This window comes from Xenopus laevis, chromosome 1L, assembly GCF_017654675.1.
Source record: "Xenopus laevis strain J_2021 chromosome 1L, Xenopus_laevis_v10.1, whole genome shotgun sequence".
Taxonomy (NCBI): Eukaryota; Metazoa; Chordata; class Amphibia; order Anura; family Pipidae; genus Xenopus; species Xenopus laevis.
Window position 1 is genome coordinate 85,454,403 of NC_054371.1, and position 16,907 is coordinate 85,471,309.

The 16,907-nt window shown below is 36.7% G+C and overlaps 1 protein-coding gene across 1 annotated transcript; it reads left to right on the forward strand.

The window, feature by feature from the left end:
* Window positions 1–1,619: 1,619 nt before the first annotated feature.
* LOC121400630 (ubiquitin carboxyl-terminal hydrolase 42-like) lies at window positions 1,620–10,856 on the forward strand. The gene is made up of 12 exons (XM_041584106.1): window positions 1,620–1,815; window positions 2,002–2,112; window positions 2,260–2,362; window positions 2,475–2,542; window positions 4,918–4,988; window positions 5,093–5,172; window positions 6,131–6,242; window positions 7,544–7,684; window positions 8,161–8,261; window positions 8,359–8,473; window positions 8,663–8,875; window positions 10,761–10,856. The coding sequence occupies exons 1-12, from the start codon at window positions 1,620–1,622 to the stop codon at window positions 10,854–10,856; spliced, it is 1,407 nt and encodes a 468-aa protein (XP_041440040.1).
* The last annotated feature ends 6,051 nt before the right edge of the window (window positions 10,857–16,907 follow it).

Consider the following 16,907-nt stretch of genomic DNA (forward strand, 5'->3'; position numbering starts at 1 on the left):
TCGCCAGAGCAAAAATTCGGCTGGCGTTAGAATGCGAAGTTGCGTCAGAGTCTATCTGCTTGGCAAAATTACACCGGCGACCGTTATGTGCCTAAATGACATCACGCTGGCGAATTTTTAGCCACTTCGCCCTTTCTTAAATTTCCCCCTTAGTATGATGTAGAGAGGGATATTCTTAGACAATTTGCAATTGGTTTTTGTTTTTATTACTTGTGGTTTTTGATTTATTTAGCTTTTTATTCAGCAGCTCTTCAGCAGTCTGGTTGCTATGGTCCAAATTCACCTAGCAACCATGCATTGATTTAAATAAGAGACTGGAATATGAATAGGAGAGGCCTGGCTAGAAAGAGGAGTAATATAAAGTAGCACTAATTATAATAAAAGTTAACTTAAAGATGAACCACCCCTTTAAAGTGACAGAAACAACTCTGTATCTTCCATTAGATGCTGAAATTTTAAAACACAAGGCTCTAAAGAAACCTTTCATTTTTGGTCGCATTCATTCCAAGCATGCAGCTTTGATGTAACTTTTTTTCCAATTCAATTGGCCACTGTGTCACCTCTCAGTAATGTGTGAGCATTATACATGATCCCTGTTTCAGCTTCTCATCTGAGTAAAAGCAGCAAACAGACAGCCGCACAAGACACCAGTACCATAAGTTAAATTCCCATATTCCCCACTTCTCATTGCAGCTTAACTTCTTTCACGATTATAAATGAGCCTGACTAAGGCTGTGAGTTGTACAGGTATGGGACCTGTACAACTGTTTTAGGTCCCCATTAACAAAGGGCTATGCACAAACGTCTTAGCCCTAAGATTGCCATATACCTGCACCTAGCCCATTTACAATATATTCCTTGTGCTAAATAAAAGATCTGGTATGAGGGGTACAGTGCAGTGTTTAGTAGTGCAAGGGAGTCCTAACTGTTATGCTATTTCAGTTTCCAACGCTTTATTTCTAAATTTCTAGTGATTTTTATATTCATGTTCATTTTATATATCTGTGGGTCAGTCCTGATGATGCTCCATGAAAACAGTGTGCATTATGACATCGCACATTAAGCATACTTGAATGTATAATTTTTAGTCTTACTTTTCCCAATTTATGGGAGATTCTTTTAATTTCCCAATATATAGCAGTGATATTCCTCTGTATTATTAACTTATGAGGTAGAGTGTTTGCTGTTGGGTTAATATGTATTTTAAAAAGTAACAAATATTACAACAGTAACAGTACTGAGTACTTAATTGGTAACTAAGCTGCATGAATCTATACTGGTGGCAAAATATTTCTATTGGGTTTATTCAATGATTAAACTATTTTTAGTAGACCTAAGGTCAGGAGATCCAAATCACAGAAACATATTTTATCTGGATAACCCCAGGCCTGATCATTCTGCATAATATATATATCTAATTACACACATTTCTAACTATCCACTCAATCCTCTTCATGTTCTAATGCATTTTTAGCAAATTACACTTTTTTCCAGTCATAACTCCACCTGAGAATAGGAATTGTATATTCCCAGTAAATCCACAATGTTCCAGAGTGAATTTCCTCTTGTAATTCTAGTTGATGATTTTGTCATTTTCTTTTTATTTTATAGTAATCAACATGAGTGAAATCAAACCAACAGAGAAAATTATATTTCAATCAGAAAAAATCTTTGTGAAATGGCGGAACACGTGGACCATTGGAGCAGGCCTTAGAAATTTGGGCAACACGTGCTACATGAACTCAGTTCTGCAGTGCCTTACATACACAGCTCCGCTGGCAAATTATCTACTTACCCGTGAGCATTCTAAGACATGTAAGTATGGATTTAGCTGTGTTTCCCCTAAAATAGGTATACACGTTACATTTAAGAGATAAATGCTTCTGGTGCCATGAGCAAAGGGGAAGCTATGTTCATTTATTAATTTCTATCAAGGCATATTATGTGCATTTAATAAAATTGCAGTTTTCTCATATAACAATTGTTATTCATATCTTATAGGTGTACAAAGAGGATTCTGCATGATGTGTGTAATGCAGAATCATGTAACTGAAGTCCTAGGCCATCCTGAAGGAGTAATCAAGCCACTGCCTATCTACAATGGACTTCACAGTGAGTATATGTCTATGTCACCACTAAATAATAAATAAATAACAAATATTTTGTTGTTAAAGGAAATAATTCTAAATTTTCTAAATTCATTCTAAACTCTATAAAAATTGTATACATGAGATAACTTTATTTTTTTCTTCTCATTAGACATTGCTGGGCACTTCATACAGGGACGCCAAGAAGATGCCCATGAATTCTTGCGCTTTGCCGTTGATGCACTGCAACAGGCTTGTCTGAGGGACTATGACAGGTACAGGCAATTGAATGAATATGCTGCCTTATTAAAAGGGAAATACAACAGAAATATAAGATGTAGCTGTATGTATGCTATTGTCTTAAATGTTTTTTTATTGTTCTTTTAGCCAAGACATGAAGACAAAGGCCACATCCTTTATCCATCGAGTATTTGGTGGATACCTGCGTTCTCAAGGTAAGCTTTAAAATGTTATGTAGATTACAAAAAGGAATGATTCACAAAAAGAGCATAGTTCACAGATGACAATGAACCCAATTGATGTATTGTAAGGAGTTCATGGACAGGAACTATATTTTATATTTATAAAATTACACACACATATATATATATATATATATATATATATATATATATATATATATATATATATATATATATATATATATATATATCCTTGCACCATTGGTACAGCAAGGGAAATCATATATAAAAGATAGCAACCATTTCTTAGACAAATTGAGGTCTGTACAAGTGGAAGTAACTGAGGAATTGTTACTAGTTACCTTTGATGTGTCCTCACTTTATACGTCCATACCACATAGAGATGGTGTTGAAGCTTGTGCTATATTATTAAGGGAAAGTAAACAATATGGGGAAGAGGAAGTGGAATTCTTTTTGAAACTTTTGGAAATTATCCTGTGTGAGAACTATTTCAGATTTAAGGACAAGTATTACCTACAGCTCAGGGGAACCGCAATGGGTTCAAATGTCGCCCCTTCATATGCAAACTCCTTTATGCTTAGGCAGGAGGAGGATAACATCTACCGTCGTATATCATTCACCACACACGTTGTGGTGTGGTGGCGCTATATCGATGATATATTTGTGATATGGAGGGGCGACACGGACTCACTCGATCGGTTCCACCAAGAGATTAATGGAGCACATCCGAATATTGCATACACTATACATAAAGATAGGGGATCTATACAGTTTTTGGATGTCACAATAAACAGACAAGGGAGTACATTTACCACAGAATTATACTCGAAGCCCACAGATAGGAACCAATTACTGCATTATACCAGCTATCATCCAGTGCATACTAGGGACTCTATCCCCATCAGCCAGTTTACTAGGGTTGAGAGGCTAGTTAGCCAGCCAAATAGACGTGATCAACAGTCAAATGACATGTATAATAAGTTTCTTGTACGTGGGTACCCAAAATATGTCCTGGATAGGGCCCAAGCTAGGGCAAGGAAAACTAAGGTTCATCGTAAGGATAAAGAACAGTCTATACCATTTGTCACTCATTATAATGATCATAGTAATATGGTGACTAACATTCTCCGTAAACATTGGGGGATTCTTCAATCCTCATATCCTGAAATTCAAGAATTTGGACGACCCCCATTAGTGTCATATAGAAGGGGGAGAACGTTAGGTAGTCAGTTGGTTCATTCTGATACGAAAGAAAATCAGGTTTTGACACAAACATATATGGGTACAAAATCGCGGGGGATGTTCCCTTATTTAACATGTTCCCAATGTTGTTGTGTACATAAGGGTACAATATTTGAGCATCCGACACGGGTCGTAAATATACTCTAAGGGGGTACTATACGTGTTTGACTAAATTTGCTGTTTATGTGTTAATTTGTCCATGTGGTCTCCTCTATGTGGGGGAGACCACATTACAAATAAAAACACGTATATCCCAACACAGATCTACAATTAGGAAGGGCAATGTGAAGCTGCCAGTCTCTAAGCATTATGTGGAGAAAGGACACAAGGATACAGATTTGAAATATATGGTTCTGGAATGTGTACCCTCCCCCAGACGGGGGGGTGATAGAGAGCTATTGCTGAGGAAAAGAGAGGTATGGTGGATACACCAATTAAACACATTGGCCCCAAATGGGCTTAATAGAGACTATGACCTATATGTATTTCTATGATGGGATAAACATTGGTCTCATTTCTGTTTTTTATTCTTTGTTTTGTTTCTTTTTAGCTGGATTTGGATATGCAGTGGACTAACGCTGAGTTGTTATATGCCTGCATGGATAACATTAAGCAATTAAGGGGTTAATGTGTGAGGATCGTTAATGATGTCATGTTCCATATGTAACTTCCTGTGTTACCTTGTATAAATAGGTGTAAACCAATGCTTGTTACTTGAATGCTGCCCTTGGCTTGAGAAAGGGGTTTGTATACCCCGAAACGTCGCCCTATGGGCTTTGGTATGTTTTTCTACAATATATATCTTTTTTTGCATACAAAACTTGGAGTGCTGTGTCAGTTTTTATTTTTTATATATATATATATATATATATATATATATATATATATATATATATATATATATATATATATATATATATATATATATATATATATATATACTGGAAAAACAGTGCTACAGCTCTGCCCCTTTTGGCCAAAATATAGACCAGCAGTATATAGATATTAAAGTCATACAAAACATAACATGCAAAATTCAATTTCACTTTTCAAATTCAATTTTTGTTTTATGCTCATTTTAAATTATAAACCAGAAATTTGGAGCATTTTCTTATTGAACTTATACAATGTTTATTCTGTTGCAGTGATGTGTCTCAACTGTTTAGGAGAATCTAACACCTTTGACAAGTTTATGGATATACAGCTGGACATTAAGGTAAATAACTTCTAACTATACAATTTCAAAAAATGTTTACATGTTCTATATTGAAACTTTCTTGACAGGGACACTAATGGTCTATATTTTTTTTATAATTTTAGAATTCAAACAGTATTACAGAGGCCCTAAAGGAATATGTGAAGCCAGAAGAACTCGGAGAACTTTGCTATAAATGCAGCAAGTATGTTTCTTTTTCTTGCCATGTACCTGACCCCTATTCTGGATGTGTTTTTTTTTTAACATATCTTTTTTTTATTTCGTGAACAAAATGGTAACAGTACAATCTTGTCATTGCGTCATTTTTCACATTTGGTGCTTCATATGTAATAGACATTGAAAGACATTACAACAATATGAACTTGCAAAAGCATAAGGTAAGTATTACAACTTCACTTAAACAACAGGAGAAGGCAAAGAATATAAACCAAAACCAATAGTAAAATAATAAAAAAAAAAAAAAAAAAAAAAAAGGGGAAGAGTAAGGAAACCTGCATAGTTAAATAGAGCAGGGTAGGCAATAGCGCGACTACAAAGAGAATAAACGGGTGGCTCTCAAATTGCTAAGTTTTCCCTAACTGGGAAACCGGTGTGTTATGACAGGTTGTATTCTCAATGACTCTGAAAAAGTAGAATTACTCGTGGGAAGAAATTAAGTTAAGGAAACAAAAGCAAAAAACCAGAGGATTTCTTAAAGTTCTCCCAAGGTTGCCATATATCGTCAAAAACTTCTTTTTTGTTATCTGCAATGGCTGTTAATAAATGCATTTCCTGAATGTAGTTGAGTCTAGAAATGAATTGAGTTATTGAAAGCGTAGGGGAAACCCAGTTAAGTGATTCTGGATGTGTTTTACACCTTTTACTAATGGATCTACCAACTTCTATAACATATTCAAATGATTAAGAATATCGCTCAAAGGCTTTTACTATGAATAATGATGTGCTACAGATAACAGCACTAGGTTATTGTAACTACAAGCTGTAAACAGCACCAATAATAAAAAAGAGAACATAAGAGCAACAATTATAAGTAAATGTCTGTATGTCTCCAAGAAAGTAAATGAAAATAAACGTTATTGTATTGACGACTGATGTCAATATTTATACCAGTCATATAACATTGCCACTAAATCCTTTTTCAGATGCAATGAAATGGTGACGGCTACAAAGACATTATCTATTAAGCGGCCATCCAATGTGCTGACCTTGTGCCTGAATACATTTGATGTGTTTATCGCTAACAAGATTTCTAAGGTAAGTACTAACACTAGTTATCACACTCTCAGAGACCAATTTTTACAGATCCACTAAGTATGAAATAATGTACAGCTTGACACGTATACAAACATGCTTTATCTGATGGGATTGCAGATGTAAATATGTAATGATATATGTGTATAATAAACAGGATATGACGTCACATAAACAATTTGACTGCCAACATGTTAGAACATACATTATCGTCACTCAATCTTTTGGGACAATACAGATTCTACATGTACGGGTTCTGTTATTCTCAATATTTCTTATTGATTGCTTTTTATAGAGGGTTTATATTTATTAATAAGGAAATATGTAGGTATTCTTCACTAACAGTAATTACCGTATATACTCGTGTATAAGCCGACCCGTGTATAAGCCGAGGTACCTAATTTTACCTACAAAAACTGGGAAAACGTATTGACTCGCGTATAAGCCTAGGGTGAGAAATGCAGCAGCTTGCAAAAGCAGGTCCATCACCATCTGCATTGCTGCTTTTCCACCTTAAAGGAGAACGAAAGGTTAATAAACATGCTGTCTTTAATGAAAGGCTTTCTAGGTTATAACTTACTGCACCCAGTGAATCCAGGCTGTCTCTTCTCTTTCATGTGCAAATACACTGCCTGCAGAAGCAGAGTCTTCTGGTAGGGTGACGTCACTAAAATTATTTGGCTTCCCTCCCTGCTGCCTCGGGCACAGAAGGATCGTGTTTCACAGATTCTGAAGCTTCTGCGCATTCTTCTAATTATAATAAGCCCTTCCCTCGTATCACTCGCGTCCCTCAAATCGATTTACATTTTCTCCTGCTTTACCCTGTCTAGCCCGCCCACCAGCCAATCGGATTTGATGCATTTGATTTCTATGACACTGGCTGCCAGCTACCAGAGAGGGGAGGGAGCTGCTGCTGTTGCTACTGTTGCACTCCTGTGCCAGCGCCTTACATAGAGCCCTACTTCCCTTCTCCTTCCAGCGCGGTTCCCACTTCCATAGCTGTGGATCTGTTTAAGATCAGGAGCGCTGAGGCACTACAAGAGGCACGCGCATCAGTGAGCTGCCAGTCGGAAGCGCCGCAGCAGGGAGGAGGCACGCGCATCGCTTCAAATAGGTAATATTTTTTAAATGACCCGCGTATAAGCCGAGGCAGCGTTTTTCAGCTTATTTTGGGTGCTGAAAAACTCGGCTTATACGCGAGTATATACGGTACATTGCCACATACCTCATTATACATATAATATAGCATATAAGAAGTCTGATGAATAGTATTAATAATTATCATTTATGCCCGCTTATTGCAGATGGTAGCCTATCCAGAAATTATTGATATTCGGCCTTATACCTCGGAGCCGAATGGAGAGCCAATTACCTACAGACTATATGCCGTCCTTGTTCATGCTGGGAATACTTGCGACAGTGGACATTATTACTGTTATGTGAAGGTAAGAAACCAGATTGTTAATATTAATGTTTCTGTACCCAAACAATGATATGTCATTCAGTATAGCCCTACTGTTAATTAATAGGGATGCACCGAATCCACTATTTTGGATTCGGCCGAACCCTCAAATCCTATGTGAAAGATTCGGCCGAATACCGAATCGAACCCTAATTTGCATATGCATATGCAAATTAGGGGTTGAAAGGGGAAAATATTTTTTACTTCCTTGTTTTGTGACAAAAAGTTGCGCGATTTCCCTCCCCGTCCCTAATTTGCATATGCAAATTAGGATTCGGCCGGGCAGAAGGATTCGGCCCAATCCTGCTGAAAAAGGCTGAATCCCGAACCGAATCCTGGATTTGGTGCATCCCTGTTAATTAATAACCCGATATATCATATACCAGAAAAGTGCTAAAATTTTGCACCACCTGTATTTTATCTTCATGGTATAAAGATATTTATCTTTATCTGTTGCAGGCTCCTAATGGCAAATGCTACAACATGAATGACCAATCTGTGTCTCTTGTGGATAAGACAACAATGTTGAGGCAGCAGGCCTACCTGTTGTTCTATATCAGGTATGTGAACTTCAAAAAAAATATAATAAATAAATATATATGTGTGTTTGTAAAAAGAGACTAAACTATTTGTTTTTGATTCTTATTTGCTTAAAAGATCCAATGATGACCAGAAAAGAAGAGAAACAACTACTTCTACACAAGCTACTTTGAATTCTCAAAAGCCAGTGATAAGTAAATCAGCAGGATTTGGGACAGACCCTAAGGTCAAGGTAATTTAGCAATATTACCAACTTGGTTATTATCCATTCAAAGCTTTATGGATTCACTATTATTTGCATCAACTTGTTATTTCTAATTGGCATTGCTGTATCAATGTATACATTTTGCTGAATAACTAGTGTAAAATGTTGCTATGAGTACAGATATGTTATGTAACTAACACATTTATTCTATTATAGCAAATTCCCAAAACAAGCAATTTGAAAAGAGAGGAAATATTGGACAAAAAGGAGGAAAGTAAGGGAAAGGGCCTTAAAAGGCCATTCACTGATATAACGTCCAGCAAGACACCATCTACTTTACCCACAGCAAGTTCCAGTCTTCAAAAGCCGATAAACAGCCAACCAGAAGGCATAAAGAGGATTAAATTAGACAGATCCCTCTTATTCAAGGTAAGTTTTTCAAATAATTAACCTGTGTTTCAGGTAATGACTTAAATTCATTTTATATTTCTCATAACTAAACAAGTCATATATATTTACATTTGATTGTAAAGTTTTGCAAGATTAGCAGTTCCTGCCTAACTATTTCTTAAACCCTAATATTTAAAATGTACGTTTTAAAGTCATGACATTTTGAAACCAGATAAGATGTATTGTTTTATTAAGAGAGGAGAAGCAAAAGAGCCTGAAAAGGCCCCTGCCTGATGAAGAAGAAAGTGAAAAAATACCAAAGAAGAAAATATGTCTTACATGGCACTAAGAAAAGCCAACAATGTTAACAGCTTCATACCAGGCATATAACAAATACATGTGAAATGTACCACAGTAGAAATAATAAGACCTATAAAGACTGGCAGATCCATTGGTTGTGATCATGAAATATCATCAACGAAAAGAACCAAGTTCTGGAAGGTGCTTCTCTCCCTATCCTACTACTGCTGAAAAAAGCAGAAGAGACCTCAGCATTCTTTATTGTATTTGTTATAAACTTATAATTTTCAAATAAATGATTACATCCTGTGTTTTTAATAATTCACTGTGAATATGAATTGAATAAAATATGGAGACATAATTCATTGACCCATTTATATATTACAGGACTGATTTAAAATCATACATGTGTGATTTTCATATGTTGCGGTATAGCAATTTCATAAAGGACGATACAACTAAGCTCTTTTAGTAAGCCCAATTTGATCAGTAATATAAAGAACTCTAATTAGCCCATATCTTTTTATCTCTCCAATATAGCTACATAAAATCACATAGGTATAACATCAATCTCTTAGAAAAAGGAATGTATAAAAATGTACAAAAAATCAAATGCCATGACATGCCAGCAGTCTGATGGTACAAAGGTCATTAAGGGGCATTTTTATCAAGGGTCAAATTTCGAATTTGAAAAACATTTGACTTCAAAAAGACCAACCAAAATTAAGTCGAGGTTTTCTTTTGGGTGAACAGGTTCATTTTTGATCAAATAGGTCTATATTCGGCAGAATTCGAATCATATGAATTGAAGTAATAGTACATTTGATGGAATTCGAATCAAAGTTTTCCCGCCAAAAAAAGTGATTTTTCAGAGTCCACCAATTTACTCCAAATAGGTTCTAGGAGGTCCCCCATAGGCTAAAACAACAATTCTGCAAATGGTTGAAGTCAAACTTTTAAAGAGACAATACATTAAAAACTTCGATATTCAACTTTTTTCTCAAATTCTCTTTTACTCTAGGGTATTATATAGATGGCATTCTAGGCTCCAGCCAGAGTGTTCATTTCCATAGTCACTCTATACAAACAAGCCACAATATCAGTGGAGTAAGTTGATTCAGCTGCGCTACCTAGTAAATTTTCAAGACTTCCCATGTCTTCTTATCCCACCAACTCACCTGTGTGTGCATGGAGGGAGAGAGTGGCCGAATGAAACAGCATCAGGCAGGAGGGAGGTAGCCGAATGGCTGATAATGTGTGTACAGACCTCCTTACCAATATTTGCTGCAGTATTTACCTTTTGCTATCAATCACAGTAGTGTAAAAAAAGTGTGCCTCTCTATGATTAAGTCTATAATATTATGCATGAAAATAACAAAAATTGCTCATTTGTACACATTAAGGCTCTATATGTAAAGATTCAAAAACAACACAAAGTTTAAGTAATGGGTTTCCTAGGTAATACAATTATTAAAATTCAATTGCAAACAAGGCTGTTAAATGGACACTTCTAAACATTCACCTTCAATGTTTTTGGGTACAACCTGCATTAGTCGGGTCATGAGCCTACAAACACTTTTGGTTTTAATAAATATAGTAAGTTCCTTTAACTTTTTTGCTTAAGATTGCAGGCACCAAGAGGAGGTGTCCATCTCCACTGCAGTTTGTGTTGCCTTCTGAACCATTTAAAAAGGACATTCTAATTAAAACCAAGAATTGAAAAGAAAGTGTTATATACACTTTTGACCAATTATAAATCGTAAGCGTTGGTAACAGTAAATGATTGAGTAAGACCTGCATAAATACACTTGCGTTAGCTAACGAAATATAGGGGCTTCTTCAACAATAAAATGCAAGTGGTAGAGTCTAATTACATCCTTCAGGGTCCATAGTGTACTTGGATTGTTGTATGGGTGGCACATGCTAACCTTTGCACTTAATCAACATAAAGAATGACCCATTTAGCTGCACCCACCCATTGCGTAGTCAGAGAGTATTATTAAAAGTATGTCCAGAAACTAACAAAAAAGGTTAAAAGGAAAAATAGACGGTAAAGCTATTCAAACTCTATGGTTACTAGTTTATAGGCAAAATATAGAGTGTAAAATGCTATAGAAAATCTGAGCAAGTCAGTGCATTCACATACTCTCATAAAAATTGCTCTACCTAGATAGACACTTGCTATATGTCTGCATTAACATCTGCCTCAGGCCCACCTCCTCCACCCACAAGATTACACCACATGCCCAAGTAAACCGGAGGCTAGTTTGCAGGAAAGTTTCATTGCCTTGCCTACAGTATCATCTACCCATAGCCACCCCCCAACAAGCACAAGTTTTTTTTCAATTTTAACAAAGTTCCGTCGCCCTGCCTAATAAAACTGAACAGAATCTGCACCTAGTTAATGAAGTACTTTACTTGACCCTGCACACCATTTATTTGTTTAGTTTTCCATCCGATGGAAGGAGCTCCCAATTATCTATCTTGGTGCATTTGTTCACCTTTGTACCTTCAGCCAAAATTTTTTTGGTCATAAATGATGTACAAAATAATACTGCCCAGACTGCTGGAAACAGCACATATAATAAAATGCAGGTGTAGGATTTATTATCTGGAATTCTTGGGGCCTGGGATTTTCCAGATAAGGGATGTTTCTGTAGTTTGGATCTCCATAGCTTTAAGTTTGGTTAAAACATGAAATCAACCAAATAAGATAGTTTTGCCACTAATATGGATTCATGCAGCTTAGATATGATCAAGTAAAGGGACTGTTTTATTACGACAGATAAAAAAAGTAATGATTTTTTAAAAATTAGAATTACTTGCTTATAAGGGTCTCTATGGGAGTTGGTCTTCCCATAATTCGGTGCTTTCAGAATAACCAGTTTCCAGATAAAGGATAGCATACATGTACTATGGAATATATAATAAGCACTGTGTATCTTGACAGCGCTACATAAATAAATGCTGATGTAATGTGAAACCGTTTTTTTAATCCTCCATGCAAAAGATGCAGCTTTCAATCAGTTGATGATTATCGGACCCACAGTATGTTAACCCTTTAAGTGCCAGCAGAATTTCACATTTTGGTTACGCGAAATGCCAGCCGTTTTTGAAACATTTTGTGCTCTCTCACTTTAGGGGCATTTTCTGAGGGGAAACCTATAGTTTACCTAGGAAAACTATACATTGTTTTTTTCGGTAGAAACTGAGCTTTCTAAATCAGCCTGAGTTTTCATGTATTTACACCTGTGCAAAAAAATTTATAGTGCTAAATACCAAAAAAAATGAAAAATTACCATTTTTCATCGTATATCAATTTATACCAGAAAAATATTTCATTTTACGGATGAAAATCCAACTGATTTGGAAAGCCTTATGTCTCTCGAACGTGCCAATACCAGATATGTATAGTTTTAGGGAGATTTAGGATTTCTGTACAGCAAAAACTCCCGGCAGTATATTACCAAATTTTGAAAGCACTAAGGCAGAAAACGGCATGCTTTAGATTCCAAGGCAAAAAATCCTGAAACCGTAGGTTTACCCCAGAAAACCATACATTTTTGAAAAGTACACATTCTGCCGATTACAAAATGGGTAACTATGTCTCTCTACTCCCAACTACCAAACATAAAAGCTTGTCTGAACATAGCGGTTTTTCAACAAAAAATTCAAAATTCTGAAAAATCATTTCAAAGGTTTTATTTTGCTGCTCCGCATATCCCAAACTATATTAGGTACCAAGAAAAAGCACCTGAAATATGATTGCCAGGGGTCCACTGAACAGTTTGATACCCATTATGCATAGGTTTACCAAAGTATCTGGCATTTAGAGACACCAATATGTAGTTAGCACATCCAAATTGTTCAGGACTTTACTTCAGCTACTGAGAAATCAACACATTGACTGCATTTTTTGTGGGGTAAAAACACAGAAATATATGTTTACCCCCCAAACCCATATATTTTTGGAAAGTACACATTCTACTGAATCTAAAATGGGTACCCATGCCTTTCTGCTCCAAACTACTGAGTCGCAAGGCTTTCCCAAAGTTGTCGGTTTTGGTGAAATATCTGAAAATTGCCTCAAAGCTTCAACTTCCCAGCACCATATCACCCATGTGTCATTACGTACTAAGAAAAAGCACCCTAAATATGATTGCCAGGGTTCCTCCGAACAGTTTGGTGGCCATTGTTCATAGGTTTACCAAAGTATCTGGCATTTAGAGGCCCCAAAATGAAGTTAGCGCATACAAACAGTCCCGTGGGTAACTTCAGCTAATGAAAAATCAACACATTGACTCCATTTTTGTGGGGTAAAAACACAGAAATATATGTTTACCCCCCAAACCCATACATTTTTGGAAAGTACACATTCTACCGAATCTAAAATGGGTACCCATGCCTTATTGCTCCAAACTACTGAGTCGCAAGGCTTTCCCAAAGTTGTCGGTTTTGGTGAAATATCTGAAAATTGCCTCAAAGCTTCAACTTCCCAGCACCATATCACCCATGTGTCATTACGTACTAAGAAAAAGCACCCTAAATATGATTGCCAGGGTTCCTCTGAACATTTTGGTGGCCATTGTTCATAAGTTTACCAAAGTATCTGGCATTTAGAGTCCCCAAAATGAAGTTAGCGCATACAAACAGTCCCGTGGGTAACTTCAGCTAATGAAAAATCAACACATTGACTGCATTTTTGTGGGGTAAAAACACAGAAATATATGTTTACCCCCCAAACCCATACATTTTTGGAAAGTACACATTCTACCGAATCTAAAATGGGTACCCATGCCTTATTGCTCCAAACTACTGAGTCGCAAGGCTTTCCCAAAGTTGTCGGTTTTGGTGAAATATCTGAAAAATTAGAATTACTTGCTTATAAGGGTCTCTATGGGAGTTGGTCTTCCCATAATTCGGTGCTTTCAGAATAACCAGTTTCCAGATAAAGGATAGCATACATGTACTATGGAATATATAATAAGCACTGTGTATCTTGACAGCGCTACATAAATAAATGCTGATGTAATGTGAAACCGTTTTTTTAATCCTCCATGCAAAAGATGCAGCTTTCAATCAGTTGATGATTATCGGACCCACAGTATGTTAACCCTTTAAGTGCCAGCAGAATTTCACATTTTGGTTACGCGAAATGCCAGCCGTTTTTGAAACATTTTGTGCTCTCTCACTTTAGGGGCATTTTCTGAGGGGAAACCTATAGTTTACCTAGGAAAACTATACATTGTTTTTTTCGGTAGAAACTGAGCTTTCTAAATCAGCCTGAGTTTTCATGTATTTACACCTGTGCAAAAAAATTTATAGTGCTAAATACCAAAAAAAATGAAAAATTACCATTTTTCATCGTATATCAATTTATACCAGAAAAATATTTCATTTTACGGATGAAAATCCAACTGATTTGGAAAGCCTTATGTCTCTCGAACGTGCCAATACCAGATATGTATAGTTTTAGGGAGATTTAGGATTTCTGTACAGCAAAAACTCCCGGCAGTATATTACCAAATTTTGAAAGCACTAAGGCAGAAAACGGCATGCTTTAGATTCCAAGGCAAAAAATCCTGAAACCGTAGGTTTACCCCAGAAAACCATACATTTTTGAAAAGTACACATTCTGCCGATTACAAAATGGGTAACTATGTCTCTCTACTCCCAACTACCAAACATAAAAGCTTGTCTGAACATAGCGGTTTTTCAACAAAAAATTCAAAATTCTGAAAAATCATTTCAAAGGTTTTATTTTGCTGCTCCGCATATCCCAAACTATATTAGGTACCAAGAAAAAGCACCTGAAATATGATTGCCAGGGGTCCACTGAACAGTTTGATACCCATTATGCATAGGTTTACCAAAGTATCTGGCATTTAGAGACACCAATATGTAGTTAGCACATCCAAATTGTTCAGGACTTTACTTCAGCTACTGAGAAATCAACACATTGACTGCATTTTTTGTGGGGTAAAAACACAGAAATATATGTTTACCCCCCAAACCCATATATTTTTGGAAAGTACACATTCTACTGAATCTAAAATGGGTACCCATGCCTTTCTGCTCCAAACTACTGAGTCGCAAGGCTTTCCCAAAGTTGTCGGTTTTGGTGAAATATCTGAAAATTGCCTCAAAGCTTCAAATTCCCAGCACCATATCACCCATGTGTCATTACGTACTAAGAAAAAGCACCCTAAATATGATTGCCAGGGTTCCTCCGAACAGTTTGGTGGCCATTGTTCATAGGTTTACCAAAGTATCTGGCATTTAGAGGCCCCAAAATGAAGTTAGCGCATACAAACAGTCCCGTGGGTAACTTCAGCTAATGAAAAATCAACACATTGACTCCATTTTTGTGGGGTAAAAACACAGAAATATATGTTTACCCCCCAAACCCATACATTTTTGGAAAGTACACATTCTACCGAATCTAAAATGGGTACCCATGCCTTATTGCTCCAAACTACTGAGTCGCAAGGCTTTCCCAAAGTTGTCGGTTTTGGTGAAATATCTGAAAATTGCCTCAAAGCTTCAACTTCCCAGCACCATATCACCCATGTGTCATTACGTACTAAGAAAAAGCACCCTAAATATGATTGCCAGGGTTCCTCCGAACAGTTTGGTGGCCATTGTTCATAAGTTTACCAAAGTATCTGGCATTTAGAGTCCCCAAAATGAAGTTAGCGCATACAAACAGTCCCGTGGGTAGCTTCAGCTAATGAAAAATCAACACATTGACTGCATTTTTGTGGGGTAAAAACACAGAAATATATGTTTACCCCCCAAACCCATACATTTTTGGAAAGTACACATTCTACCGAATCTAAAATGGGTACCCATGCCTTATTGCTCCAAACTACTGAGTCGCAAGGCTTTCCCAAAGTTGTCGGTTTTGGTGAAATATCTGAAAATTGCCTCAAAGCTTCAACTTCCCAGCACCATATCACCCATGTGTCATTACGTACTAAGAAAAAGCACCCTAAATATGATTGCCAGGGTTCCTCCGAACAGTTTGGTGGCCATTGTTCATAGGTTTACCAAAGTATCTGGCATTTAGAGGCCCCAAAATGAAGTTAGCGCATACAAACAGTCCCGTGGGTAACTTCAGCTAATGAAAAATCAACACATTGACTCCATTTTTGTGGGGTAAAAACACAGAAATATATGTTTACCCCCCAAACCCATACATTTTTGGAAAGTACACATTCTACCGAATCTAAAATGGGTACCCATGCCTTATTGCTCCAAACTACTGAGTCGCAAGGCTTTCCCAAAGTTGTCGGTTTTGGTGAAATATCTGAAAATTGCCTCAAAGCTTCAACTTCCCAGCACCATATCACCCATGTGTCATTACGTACTAAGAAAAAGCACCCTAAATATGATTGCCAGGGTGCCTCCGAACAGTTTGGTGGCCATTGTTCATAAGTTTACCAAAGTATCTGGCATTTAGAGGCCCCAAAATGAAGTTAGCGCATACAAACAGTCCCGTGGGTAACTTCAGCTAATGAAAAATCAACACATTGACTGCATTTTTGTGGGGTAAAAACACAGAAATATATGTTTACCCCCAAACCCATACATTTTTGGAAAGTACACATTCTACCGAATCTAAAATGGGTACCCATGCCTTATTGCTCCAAACTACTGAGTCGCAACGCTTTCCCAAAGTTGTCGGTTTTGGTGAAATATCTGAAAATTGCCTCAAAGCTTCAACTTCCCAGCACCATATCACCCATGTGTCATTACGTACTAAGAAAAA

Bases quoted from the DNA above. Each gene is read 5' to 3' on its own strand.
- LOC121400630 (XM_041584106.1), top strand. From the start codon at position 1,620: ATGAGTGAAATCAAACCAACAGAGAAAATTATATTTCAATCAGAAAAA. The intron at 2,543-4,917 runs GTAAGCTTTAAA...ATTCTGTTGCAG, and splicing joins TGGATACCTGCGTTCTCAAG to TGATGTGTCTCAACTGTTTA. The intron at 8,474-8,662 runs GTAATTTAGCAA...ATTCTATTATAG, and splicing joins GGACAGACCCTAAGGTCAAG to CAAATTCCCAAAACAAGCAA.